The 13,801-nt window shown below is 41.5% G+C and overlaps 1 protein-coding gene across 2 annotated transcripts in view; it reads right to left on the bottom strand.

Moving 5' to 3' along the window:
- sbf2 (SET binding factor 2) overlaps positions 1-13,801 on the bottom strand; it is a 96,641-nt gene that overhangs the window by 38,614 nt on the left and 44,226 nt on the right. For both annotated transcript variants that reach the window (XM_030102558.1, XM_030102634.1), the window contains exons 7-16: positions 12,118-12,250; positions 10,292-10,400; positions 9,886-9,999; positions 8,868-8,945; positions 8,399-8,512; positions 7,473-7,601; positions 7,187-7,285; positions 6,846-7,050; positions 6,642-6,751; positions 5,773-5,922 (exon numbers count right to left, since the gene is read on the bottom strand). In XM_030102558.1, coding sequence (XP_029958418.1) covers positions 5,773-5,922; positions 6,642-6,751; positions 6,846-7,050; positions 7,187-7,285; positions 7,473-7,601; positions 8,399-8,512; positions 8,868-8,945; positions 9,886-9,999; positions 10,292-10,400; positions 12,118-12,250 — 1,241 coding nt within the window. The remainder of the gene's footprint in view (positions 1-5,772; positions 5,923-6,641; positions 6,752-6,845; positions 7,051-7,186; positions 7,286-7,472; positions 7,602-8,398; positions 8,513-8,867; positions 8,946-9,885; positions 10,000-10,291; positions 10,401-12,117; positions 12,251-13,801) is intronic.

Genomic DNA, 13,801 nt, shown 5'->3' with positions numbered 1-13,801 from the left:
TTGAAAATAAAAACAACTCAATTACACACAAAAAGAAATTGACTAAAAGTGTACATCTCTTCTCCATGTGACAGTTTTCCATGTGTGGCAGTGAATCAGGGGATTTTCAGCACCAGGCCAGAGCAAATGAAGAGAGGCAAATAGCTTTTAGAGCACTCTTGGAGGTCATTAGTTCACAAAATATGATTATGTATGAAGAACAGAGCGATATTACCTTCAAGCTAAAGTCAAATATTGGTTTTTGTTTTGTTTGGTGCAAAATGTTACTCAGAATTTTCACTTAAGACAAAAATGTATTGAAAACAAAGCAAATAAAGACAGTAAACGTCAGTATTTTCCTCAGTGTGGCTCTAACAGCTTGTACTGTAAACACTAAATCACATTTTTGAGAATTATCTATGGATGAAGTGAAACATTTGCCCTGACTCTCCTTGCTGCATCTGTAGAAGGAGAAGAAGTTAATTTAACGACCAATTCTGCACCATGATTAGAGAATTCTACCACTTATAAAAATAGAGACTTTACATAAAGGACAGCTGGATTCCAGTCCAACACACAATGATCCACTGGCTGCTACAAGACAGTAGTGCAATAATAATATGGCAAAACAAACACACAGCTTTACATTTGTTCCTGTCTGAAGACGCTTACAAAGATGGAGGATGTGGTTTTGCCTGGACTCTGCATCATCTTTTAACCTTTTAGAATAAAGGTTATGATTAAAATTTACTGTTATTACACATGAACAAGAACAGAATAACAAAAAGCCGTTTGGCATCCCATACAGACGTGAAATGGGGTTTTTTATATGTAGAAAATTAGTGCTTATATATTGATATATGTACAGCCAGTTAAACAAAATCCTACTTATGTTATATAACAGTGAGAAGACAACGGTAGCATCACGAATAGATATTTAGAGTTCAATCAACCACTGTGCAGATTGAGATTTGGGATAAGTGTGAAAACAGACATCCGCACAGCGTATGGATAAATATTACTATGTAGACTAAACTTACACATTAAAAGCACAGAAGTATATTCATCACACAACAGATGCGCACGTGTGGAGGCAAGGCCTGCTGGAGAAGGCGTTGAGATTCGCAGCAGACAGATCAGTGATCAAAATATTGTGCAATAGCTCGTCTCATTTTCCTGGAAATAAAGACGGCCGGCATGATTCACAGACACAAAGAAGCCATTGAGGACTTCTTGATTTGCCTCGAACAGCAGGCTTTTCACAAAGACTTTAAATGTGCGAGAGTCATAGAAAGCCACTGTCCAATATTCCATTAATATTTATGTAACAGAGTAAATAATGACAGTTCAAATAGGCCTGTGTGTCTTTACTGCAGGAGCACGTCGGGGTTAATTGGATTTCTATCATTATATCGGGGCAGTGAAGCATGGCCAGAATCTAAAATTGCGACATAAAAAGTTTATTTTGTGAGGATGACTTAAAATTAACAAACTCAATGGAATGTGCTGATTCAAGTTAGCAAAACAAGAAAAACTCCTCATGAAGAACCAGGTGCTTTCAGCTTAATGATGCTTCGAATTTCGGGGATTCTATCTTAAAACACACAGTCCCAGAAGACAATTACAAAACTACAAACCTAAAAAGACAAGATGTTTGAAGAGAAAATTAGGAAGCTCATAAAATATAATATGCAGGGAACGGAGCCAAAACGTTTATATATTCAATTAACATGGTCCAGAACTTTAGGATAAACCGGCAGATACAAGTTATTACTTATATTACTGTAAAAAAAAACAACAACACTGAATTTTAACTAAGAGGCCCATTCACAATTTGTGAAAGTATCATGTACGCAACACTGAGGATCAGATTTTCTGTTGAGTGTAAAATACACAAACTTTTTACTTCAGCTGGTTTTTAGCTCACCTGGAGTAAAAACAAACACTGAACTTATGCAAGCACTGGGTTTGAAACTAGTATTTTTGTATTTCTTTCACAGCAATTTTGAGGGAATTAAAAAAAGGCAATAAATTACAACTTTTGAGGCAAAAGTCAATATTTTCATTTCCAGTCAAAGACTGATTGTAAATTAAATATGTTACAACTAAATGACTATTTGGCTGATTGTAAATAAAGACACAGTACATGAATTATTGCTCCAGGGTTGTGTCTTCACCTGAAAGTGAAGTCAGAGTTGAAAGCGTATCGTCTGTTCTGGTTGATACCATGTGTGCGATTCGGGAAATGTAACTTAACTTACTTTTTTTGTTTAGAAACGGTTTGGAATGATTTTGAAGATTGCTATAGTAATTAATTGTGATTCATTGAACATCTAAATCGCAAATATAGACAAGCAGAGTGTTTAACTTAACACTAAACAAATCATTTTAATAAATGGTTGGTTCTTTGGGCTGAAAACAAACTTGAGCCAAGTGCTTCCAGAAGCTGCTGCTCATCTCTACAGTACAGAGCAATAAGGAGGAATACTGGGCCGTTTTCCCGACAGAACTACTTAAATTCAGCTACATTCTGAGGATGTCTGACAGGAATGAGTTTCTTGAGGTCAGTCTGCAGCATATATTGTATAACAAATCTATGCTTTGGCCATCCAAAAAGAGGATTTTATGTTTTCAAAACCGCTCCATTGAAGATTTTTTTCAATGTTTAGAGTAACTGTTGAATCTCGACTGAGCTTCAGTTTGGAAACATCATCTTGTGGGATATCCTGGCAAATTTAGGAAGCCATTTTCCAAAGCAAAGCAGCTCCAGAGTATGACACTCTCTCCACTGTACTTATTTTGGATCCTGAGATATGTCGCCATTTTTAGGCCGCCAGAATCACCGTGTGCAACATACGTGGGTGCGTCAGGTCCTGATGACCACCAGAGGGCCCCCACGAGCAGGTCAGTTTTAGGATTAGGGTTACGCCTGATGCACACTGGATGCGTTCCAGCTGCAGAACGGCTGCGGTCCGTCTACGGAACGGAATCACCGCAGCACTGTGATTCACACCGCCTGCGGTGTCTCTGCAGTCCGCTGGAGGAGGTTGCCAGATCTGTCGCTGTCCCCCGCAAACAATATGAAACCCGTTTAACTCAATAGAAAGCAGCCCAAACCGCCATCTCGGTTGAAAATGCTTGTTAACACCGTACTTGTATAGTAAAAAACACGTCACAAACACATAATCATTTCATCAACCCGTCCGACGTGTTCAAAAAAGAAGCTTGATTTGGCAGAAACCCGCCCAATCTGGCAACACAGAGCTGCTCCGGTCACAGAGCCGTTTTGAGCCATTTTGTTGTCGTTTGACTTTCCTGCAGTGACGAAGTACAAAACCGTTCATTCTTCTAATGCGTATAATGACTACATCACGTTGTTTGTTCTGTATTCTACCAGAAGAAATAAAAAAATGGAATATTAAGGCGAAAACACGACAGATTTTATTTTGAAGTCACTTATTTTGGAACAAGTATCGCGTTTCCTTCCGGCACCCGACTTGTTTCTGTCTGGTTTGACGCGGTAGGGCTCTGGCATGTGGAAACACAGGATCCTTGCGAAAAGATTCTGGAGCTCCGCATGGGCTCCGCAGTCGGACCGCGGCCGGTGTGCACCACTGCACTGATTTTAATGACTATGCGGTGTAAGTTCCGCAGCCGTTCCGCAGCCGGACCCCATCCAGTGTGCATCAGGGGTCAGGCTACCAATTGTTTTAATTAATAAAACAATGTCAACATACAGAGAATGTGTTGACATTTGCAGAGCTCTCCAAGACGACAACAATTTTATTCGACAAATCTGTTTAACAGAAGTCCAAGAAAGACTTGATGGCCTTGCAGCTATTCGCATTAATAACAAAGGAGGCCAAGAGATAGAAGACAAGTACGTCATTGGTGATTTTGCCTCCAGAAAAGCTCGAAAGATTCTGAGAACATTGAGGCAGCTGAGAGGAAGAGGTGATCACAATGTCCAACTGTAGCGATGCGTTAGCCTCAACCTAGAACAGCCCAGGGTCTGAACCTTTCCAAGAACACTTTTTATTTATTGTTGAACCCATGCTATATTTTAACATTTTTGACATTATTCCAGTATTAAATTAATTCAATGTTAAAACCTTTTGAATGTATCTTTTCAAGCGTTTGATTTGGGGAAAGAAATCAATTTTGTCAGTTTTTCTACCAGGTCAAGAATACGTCACAGTAGGGATGCACATGGTTAACCGTTAAACCGTTAACTGATAACAGAAACTCTGACTATCGTTTTTTTTTTTTTTTTAAGCTCCAGCTGGAGCGGAGCTCTCCACGGAGCCCGTGCGTCTTCATGCACGCTGACATTATATTACAGATATCAATGACGGCGCTGCAGATGACATCTTAAGTCACTGATTAATTCCAGTTGCCTTCATGTTGTACAGTAGGGGACGGTGTGTATCTTTGTGCGCATTTACGCATGTGGCACAGAACCGCGTTACTGTGAATATTTTTTTTTCTTTTATCTCCAGACACGCCGCAGGTCGTTTTGGGCTCATTCCGTTTATCTGCTCCTTTATTACAGATTATTTAGAGATTAAGCGCATTAAGTACATATATTCTCAGTACGTTATCATTTAATATTAAAGTTTATTTAGCCTTTTCTTTCTGTTTCTGAATCGCGGGGGTGGCGCTGGAGCGATTAGATACTTTCATTTCTGTCGGCAGACCTTCTCCTCCCTCCAGACAGAGTCTGCTCAGTCCGTCCACGAGTTTTTCACTCTCTCGGTGTCTTTGAGTGGAGCCATCAGGCTGGAACTCCATCTGCCTTTACTTTTACCATCATGTTTTGTTTGCTGTGGCGCTCTGGCGCTTGCGTATACCGGCGCGACCTGAACATCTGAACATCTGAATCAGCCTGTGTTACCAGAGTGCTTTGAATATGAAAGGTTCAACAAAAGAAGAATGGCATAAACAACACAACTACAACGGCTACTCAGAGGCTTGGGCCTCTGAGTAGAAATTATTTAATCTTCAATTCATCAATTCAGAATACAATTTCCTAGTTGTGCTATGGAATTTCAATGTGCTTTTTGGCAAACTTGACACTTTATGTGAAGTTTTTCTTAAAAACCATGTTGTTTTATCAAGACTCCATCACCTTTTCAATTATGTGTATAAGGTTGAGTCATGAATAGAGATTTTAACTACATGTACTGAGAATCCCACACTGTCCATTTGGGGTTAACTTTATTGAGTTCCCTCTTAAAAGGTAAAGTAGACACAGTAATAAATCTTCTTGTCTTTTCTATAATTTGTCTATGTGGGTTTGGGACAATGTGAAAATCTGTAAGATGACTTTGTAACTGATTTTAGCTTCAGCAACAGTGCAACCGTTCTTGCAGAAGAGCTCTTTGTCTTGTGAGGCATTCTTGCCTGTGCAGATACTTCTTGTGAGCAGCACAGTCCTGAAGTGTGTGAGTTTACAGGTCAATGCAGCTATTTTCCTCGAATAGACTCTGGGCTCGCCAGCTACCGACTCCTGACTGTATTAGATTTTCATTTGCAGTCATTAGACAATGAGTTTATTTACCTTTTCCTACAGCACTTGAAATGTTCAATGGATATTACTGATAAAGAAATGATTTTTATTATAAATGTCTCGTATAATGTTAGGCACTTTTTTTTTTTAATCTATACTTTGCATGTAAATTGGATATTATTTAACAATCATTCAGAAAATTCTTTGCAGAAACATAAAATGAGCCTTAATGGCTGCACTGGTAATGCAGGCTGACTTGAGTCTGCCTGTGCCACACCACGTACCTGCAGGGCACAGTTCATCATCCGGACGGTGTAGTCAAACTGCTGGTGGTCCAAAATCGCACGATTCTGCTGAACATGAAGACTCAGCTCCTCTGTCAGACACTGACGCGCCGCCTTGCCTTTCAGTGCTCGTAGTGCAGCTGGCAGCATCTGTTAGGGCAAAAAAAGAACAAAGAGAAGAATAAAGTAAAACACAGGTGACGCAGGAAATTCTGAAACATAATATATAACATTCAGAATCGACCGTTTATTCAACCAGAGTCAATTTATGAATCATTGACAAGGAATTTTGATTTTGATATCCCTTCACTGCTTTATGCACCAGAGCAGCACAGCTAATTGTGTTCAACTGACCATTTGGCAGTCAGGGATTTACAGGCTCCTGGTGGGAGCTCAGAACATGCCTGCAATGCATTCTTACATTATACACATAGATACACACGTGGGTTATATAACGCCAATATGATGCCAGAAGGATGCATAAAGCGACTGGCGGCGATCCCATTTCCAACACACTGGATGCACATTTGACCAAATGTTCACCTACAACCTCTTGTGAAGACAAGATGAGCTAAAGATGAGTCACAGGAGCTGATCGACCATCTTGTTATCGATCAGGTGTTGTAATTATGGCTTCACAAATCAGCTTGAAAGTGCCTCCGGACAGAGTCTGATTAACGCCCTGTCTATTCCTGTCTGTGAATGTCGGCTTTGCCATCTGGATGATATTACGCCGACGGAGGTGAGGAGAGATCTGTAGCCCTGTGAGAGCCTGCCGCGGCGCTGTGGCCCCCGTGCACGGATGCCTCTGCTTAATGAGCTCATTTTAAGGTTGACTAGCGCCCCCGATGATAGACAGTGCGCATCACCTTTTCAGTCTCCAGGGTCTTGTTGTCAAAGATGAAGGAAATGCAGCTTCGCACCACCTCCAGCCTGCGAGCGCTGTTGAACACCGAGCCGCTCTTACCCATAATGGAAGCTGGAATGAAACAAGACAGAACAGCAACATGACTGGAGGCTGAAGTAGCAGTGGCCGCTGCATAAGATCTATAGATGCATATAACAGGACATACCGACAGGTGGTCCCGCAGGTACAACACACTTCTTCTCAGGCCTTGTAGAGGAAGGTGCGTTGCTGTGTTTTCCCACACTCTCCTGCAATATCCTCTCCACCTTTTCGTCATCCAGCAGGGGGAATGGTACCTGGTGCACACGCAGGTGGGATCCCTCGGATGGCCGAGGCACTTTCTGGAATGCCATGTGAGGGTTTGGGTTTTCCTGCCGTGCACATGCCAAGAGACAAGACAAAGGATGTCCAGGAACACACGAAGAGCATTAATGAGAACGTCTATTCCACACACTGCAAAACAAACAGGTTTTTATTTAAAATTGTTGCAAAAAAAAAAGGCCTTACATTTCTGTATAGCTGCTCGGAGAGCTCCCTGATGTGCTTCTGCAGCTTGGCAGGGTTAAGCTCCTCTTCCTTAAAGCTCTCAAAGTCTAAGGCCACCAGCTGCAAAGCACATAAGAAGCAAATGAAGAAAATCCTCAACAAAAACAGCATCAAAATTGATAGAGCAACGTAAGGATTTCATTCACAAACAGTTGGTCAAATCTGATGCTGTTCAAGCACCAGTGAAAATAGTTTCTTCTGTGATTTCTTTAATTTTGTTTTCAAAAAGAGCGGCGTGTTGCAGTACCTCATCAAAGAGATCGCAGGCTCGGTACGGCGGACCTCTCTCTGAGACGAAGCCAGCAAAGGCCATGCCATCCAAAACCTTGGTCAGGAAATCGTTCTCAATGAGGCCTCGCTGGCCCAGGAAGGCAGTCTGGATAATGTCAGAAATAGAGCGGTTACGATCCAACACAGATGGGAACAATGTGATCCCGTTCATATGGATTTACTGCGGATTGAGAAAAAAAAAAAAAAAAAAGCACGGTGATCACAGCCAGTTTAAGAATAGGATCCGTTCTTTAAACTGCACTTGGGCCCTTTCATTGTGGAATGACTGGATCAGTTCTTAAAAGGGAATGAATGTTGTTATAAATGAATTCCATTTAATTTGCTCATAATTATAGGTGCTTGAAAAGAGATAAAACAAGGTTCACTCCAGCCTTCCTCGCTCAGGGACTCCAGGCGAAGAAGCAGAGCTTTTGTTTATAATGTGATCCATGTGGGGTACTTTGAGGGTGATGCACTGTTGGGGTTACCACGGAGACACCAACAGAGACGGACAAACAAAATCCCCAGCACAAAACAAAAATGTAAACCTAATACGTTTCATATGGCCCGGTGCCGGCTTTGCCCAAGGTTACGGGCCCGAGTCCGAATCTTCCATAAACAAAAGGAAAGCATCACGGAAGAGCCGTGAAGCTTGTGTGACACGTTTAATACTGCATGCATACTCGCACATGCACACACATTATACACCCGTGACAAGTTTATCTGAAGGGTCTTTATGTGCAATACCCCCACAAGGCTGGCTGCAACATTCTTGGCAGATTATGGGAACAATGTGTTCGCCGGGGAGCGAATGCTTCAGAGTTTAATCGAGGGTCAAATATTTTTTTTTTACTTTTTGAAATGTTAATTTTGGGAGCGGGGTTTCCGACGCCGGTTTCTCACCTTGTGAAAGTGAATAACGGGTTCGGAATGGATGCGGATGAGCTGCAGGCAAGACCTGTAGCCCTGGAAGAGTTGTGCAAACAGCCTGAGGAAGACGGCTCTCACTTCCTTATCCTGGAACGGACACGCACGCATGAACACACGCACGCACGCACACACACACACACACACACACACACACACACACACACACACACACACACACACACACACACACTAATGAAACAACTATGCCACTAATGCACTCTCATAAGTTAATTCTGAATTAGTCATGTTATCTGTCTTCTGGGTAATAGATTGCCATCTGTTAGCGCCCTCACTCCAACAGTCATCTTCACCGATAACAGACTTTTTTTTTTTTTTAAGACGAAAGCAGTTTTTCCTCCTCCTCATTTGAGAGCGCAGGAGGAAATCACTCCTCACAATGATACACACCACGATCGTGAATGGTAACGATATAGAGACTTACCAAAAGCTTAAGGTTGGAGGGGGCAGTGCGAGGTGGAGGAAAAGCATTGTCAGCTATTTCCAAGTCAGGATGCAAAACCTAAAAAAAACCAGTTTATTTATATCTGTTTTGATCTATTTTAGTTCAAATCAACAGAAAAAGTTGTGAATGAGACATTTACACTGTCGTCGTTATGTTTTGCCTCTATTGCAACAATGAACACAATATATACACTAATACCTGAACTGACTCAATATTAAAAAAAAAAAAAAACCCATCAGGACTTAATTAGCATCAAATGTATCTTTTTATACTTGTTTAATGACATTAATGTAACAGTAACATACAGTAAGTTTATTATTACCTGTCCAAAACTAATAACTACACCAATCAGCCAAAACATTAAGACAGCTGGAGCAAATAGCACTGGATCATATCTTTATCATGGCTCTTGTTAGTGTGTGGGGTGTGTCAGCAAGTGAACGAGTCACCCTTAAAGAAGAGATCGGAGGCAGGATGAGATGGAACGGACCATATTGTGATGGTCGATCGGCTGGGCTGAGACATTGTCAAAAATGTTTCCGGGGTCAGAAACTGTCTAAAGCAGTCCGAGGAAGGAAAAGCAATGAGCTGGTGCTGGAGTTATGAGCAGCCAAGGGTCTGGTCCAATAGACAAGCTTCTGGAGCTCAAATGGCTTCGCAAGTTAATTCTGCTTTTGATAAAAAGGCGCCAGGATACAAAGCCTTATAGTTTGCTGTGAACAATTTTTAAAAATTTCTGAGGTGGGCTAGTTTTTCTGATAATAGGTAAGCTCTCTTGCAAGCGATGTTTTTCTAAATTGAAATTAAACAATAAAAAATAATGAGTCCTCACACTGGCAAATTTTGATGTGCTCCATACGTTTTACTAAGCAAAATTTTTACCTGAAATAAATGAAAGAGTCGCTGTGACAGTAAACTGTCCCTAATCTATTCAGGGACTGTTCTCGTGTGTTTTGCGCTTAAACTTGATGCATGTTGTGTTTGTGTGCGCGCTCACCAGAGACAAGGTTGTCTGTGTTTGGCTTAGCAGAGGTTCAGGGAGCAAGGACAGGTGGATGCACTCAGGAATCTTTATTGTTCCTCCATCGAGGTCGGCAATGATCACATCCAACTGAAGAGAGCAAATAAAGCACCGACAGGTCAGGCGGCTTCACTGCAGCTGCGAGGTGCGACATGTTCTCTACAGCACCGATAGGAGCTTCCTGGAAACAGGGAGCTGCTCAGAAAGTGCAGGAAGAAATAAGTCAAACAATGTCACGAGAGCTTCAGCGGTAATGAAATAAACTCTAAGAGATCTCAGTTGTTGTTAATGACCCACAGGCATCTGCACACATTCAGCAAGCTTATGATCCTCAGCTTCTGCATGCAAGCCGGAGGATCTCTGCGACGCATCTGCAACTCACCAGGTCCTGAGTTTCACTCTGAAACATGGAGTGGACGCCGATGATGAAGGGCGTGGGAGAGCTCAACACCTCCAGCAGCCGGGAAGGCAGGATGGGGATGTACGGGTAGCTGAAAACATGGGGGGGCAATAAAAAAAATAAATTAATGAAAAAAAAATCAGGATCCACAAATTTCATTAACACCACTAATGAGGAACAGCTATGGCAATTTGAGAGCTTAAAATAACATTCCTTGGGAGATTTTTTTTTTTTTAAAGCAAACTATTAGGAAACTGAATTGCACATTAGCAAATCCTAAAGTGTTGAGACAGAAGTATAGTTTAGATGACTCTCATAGACTGGCTGTGAGATCGTGACACAATTGGGGAATTTTCAGTTACAACCACCTAAACAATACCAGAAAAAGTGTCATGTGCTCAAATATTTCAATTCTTGGTGACTTAATAGATTTCCACATGTAACCCAGAGTTACTTGAGATCATATCTGTGCTTCTGTCACAGTCAAATTTCCAGATAGGAAATATTCACAGGGCTTATTAATTAGTGATGCTCAATTTATTGCATTTTCTGTTAAAAAGAGCTTTTTAGAAAACGCACTAAGAGAGGTAAAACGTGGGTAAATGAGAAAATTCGCTGCAAACACGTGAAAGTGAGGATCCGACACCAAAACCATCTACTAAAGGCAGCTGGAAGGTATTTCTCGAGCTCCTATACAACAATTAGCTGCTGGTGACGTACTTTATCTTGTTTATGCAACAAGGCATTGTCTGGTGCAACAAGGAGCATCTCCATCAGAATTCATCTCTCTGAGTAAAGCTCTTTCTTAAATGTTGTTTTAAGAGGTTATTACATCTCCCACACACAAACAAATACAGGTTCTCCCCATCATCACAACTGTTTTGCCCTCAGCACTCATCGCTTACGTGTAACCTTGTGCCGCAAAGGTCAGATTTGAATTTTGAATGCCAGCTGGGATATTTATGAACTTTTTAAAATGCAGACAAAACTAGAATCCATGGGATTCTCTTTAAGAGAGGATATTTCGGTTAGCCAGCTGTGCATTGTGTGTTGTTCCTGAGCATTTTGCATATGATCAAACACGTCTAAACAACCCAACCGCAGCTAAACTGGTGTAAAACCAAGATTTAATAAAGTCATTTGGAAAGGGACGAACCACTTCTAGACCATATCAAGGAGTCAAGTCGACCTCATCCAATATCTGTGAGATGCTTGAGAACATGTGCGGACAACGCTACCCAAGCAAACTCCAGTTGTGAACATGCTTCAAGTGTCTCACGATGTTTTAACTTCTTTTGTTTTCAGTTGCTCAATAGTTTTCCATTACTTTGAAGAAGTGGATTTCAAAATAAATGCTGTCACGCTGTGGTTTACAATTATTTGTAACACAGAAGCACTGCCAAGAAAAAAAAAAAAAAAAGAAGAAGAAGAAGAAGCTTTCTCTACAGTTTCCTGAGAGGCTTGCTTAAAAAAAGAGATGTATTCAAATGGTACAAAAAGGGAAGAAGCTAAATTACCCCACACGTGAAAAGCATTTCCAGAAACTGAAAGTTTTTACAGTTGCAACATACACAAAAATAGAGCCGCCAGGCTTTGCATTCTCCAGGGTGACCTTCAGCTGCAGTTTAAAATGAACACTTTGGTTTCTTTTGATGAATCCCTGAACACACTTTCTTGGAGATCTCTGTTAAATCAGAGTCTCTGACATGTCTGCCTGATTGAGACGACTGAGTCAAGAGAGCCTTTACTTCAGTCTGTTGGGAGTTAATGACTGGATGCGCCACCTGTGGGGTCAAACACACACTCACCTGTACTTCAGGGGAAACATGAGGGCTTCTAATGCTCGGCATGCCTCTCCGAGCCGCTGGTAGCTCGTCGAGTGGAACAAAACCTTATGCTCTGTCAGAACTGCACAGAACAGGCTCAGGACGTTTTGGATTCCTGAAAGGAGGAAAACAACAGAGAGGAATTGATGATGTATTTGTTGGAATTTGACAGATGCATCATTCCAGGTCGTTCATCAAACCTCCGCAGCTGTTTACGCGGGACTTGAAAATTCAAGCAGAGATTACGACAAAGAACATCCGTTTGTGAACGCTATGCTCATAAAAGCCCCGTGATGAATCCAAGTATGTATTTATACTATGCCGAGCAATTGTTTTTGCATTACGAGCCAACAAAGAAACATTAATACAGAAGGCTGTGATGTTACGGATCAAACAGATGAAAATGATGGTCTTCCTCAGTTGGCAAGTGCTGAGGGAAGACCTAATTTGCTGCACAACGCACAAAGTTGATTTAACCTGGTTGTAACTGTGAAAATTGAGTGCATGTTTTCAGTCCATGTAGCCAATAATAAGCTATTTTCTGCCAGTTCTGCATAGTTCACCGGTTGCCGGTGTTTGCACTATAAGTAACAACACTTCAGTGTCCCGATGAAGGGATTTCTCCTGTGCAAATGCAAGGGCACTCACAAAATCTGCAGGTTTAAGTTTCAATATACAATATAAACAGCATCACTTTTCATCAAACAAACATAACAATAAACCTGCAAATGTGCGTGTCATGGCTAAACAGCTGCTCTGTGTTATAAACACAATAAAACACACATAGGAATATGGACTGAACATCTTAACAACTATTTAAAGTCTTATAATAACATTATGGCTAACGTGACATTTTTCAGACTCATCAATCAATTAGCATTCGTTTTATTGGCACAACAGTTGCGCCAACTGTAAAAATAAAAGTTATGCAACTGTCCCATAGTGTTTAATCTGTGAGGTGTCCTGTGCTATTTCAAGCAATGCAAGCTGCTGGTTCATGATTATAAAAACAGTAAAATTCCACAACCAAACAGGCCAGTTTAAGTTAAACACTGAAGATCCACGTATGGGAAAACTCATCCCTCAAAAACAAAGGAAACTACACACACTCAGTATAAATAATATTTCAAATACCGATGTGACAATCAGGAAGAATTCTAAGTTTACAGTTCCTGTTATTGTTTCCTATCAAGCCACAGACGGCCCGATTCATCACACATTGGAGTGATAAGGAGAGAGGAACACTGGCAGACGAGTTCGCGCCGCTGGGGGCGCTGAGTCTGGACGTTTGGCAGGCGGAGTGGAGCGTTGGACTGATAAACAGGAAACCCAGGCTTCAACAAAATCTGACTTTTGACAATGAATATTTGACTGGTCCAGGTCCAGTAGTGCCTTTCTGGATAAAAACAAACACAGTAACACCTAGCATCAAAACCTCTCAGGTTTGGGTTGAATGATCACACCTTGGCTTCAGGTGTGCACTTATCTCGTGGAAACAGCGACGCATTTCCGGGTCCGAAATAAAAGGCAGCAGTCCCGGACGACAGAGCAGACAAAGGCAACAAACAACAACAGCAGCGCTGTTGATGTCTGGTTTTATCTTGCCCCTGGGGGGTGGACTTCCTGTGCAGTGTGACATGCTTAACGCACATTCCTCTCTGGTGAC

This window comes from Salarias fasciatus, chromosome 1, assembly GCF_902148845.1.
Source record: "Salarias fasciatus chromosome 1, fSalaFa1.1, whole genome shotgun sequence".
In the NCBI taxonomy this organism is placed as follows: domain Eukaryota; kingdom Metazoa; phylum Chordata; class Actinopteri; order Blenniiformes; family Blenniidae; genus Salarias; species Salarias fasciatus.
The sequence above is the reverse complement of the archived record's forward strand: the minus strand, read 5'-3'. Positions and strand labels throughout refer to the sequence as shown.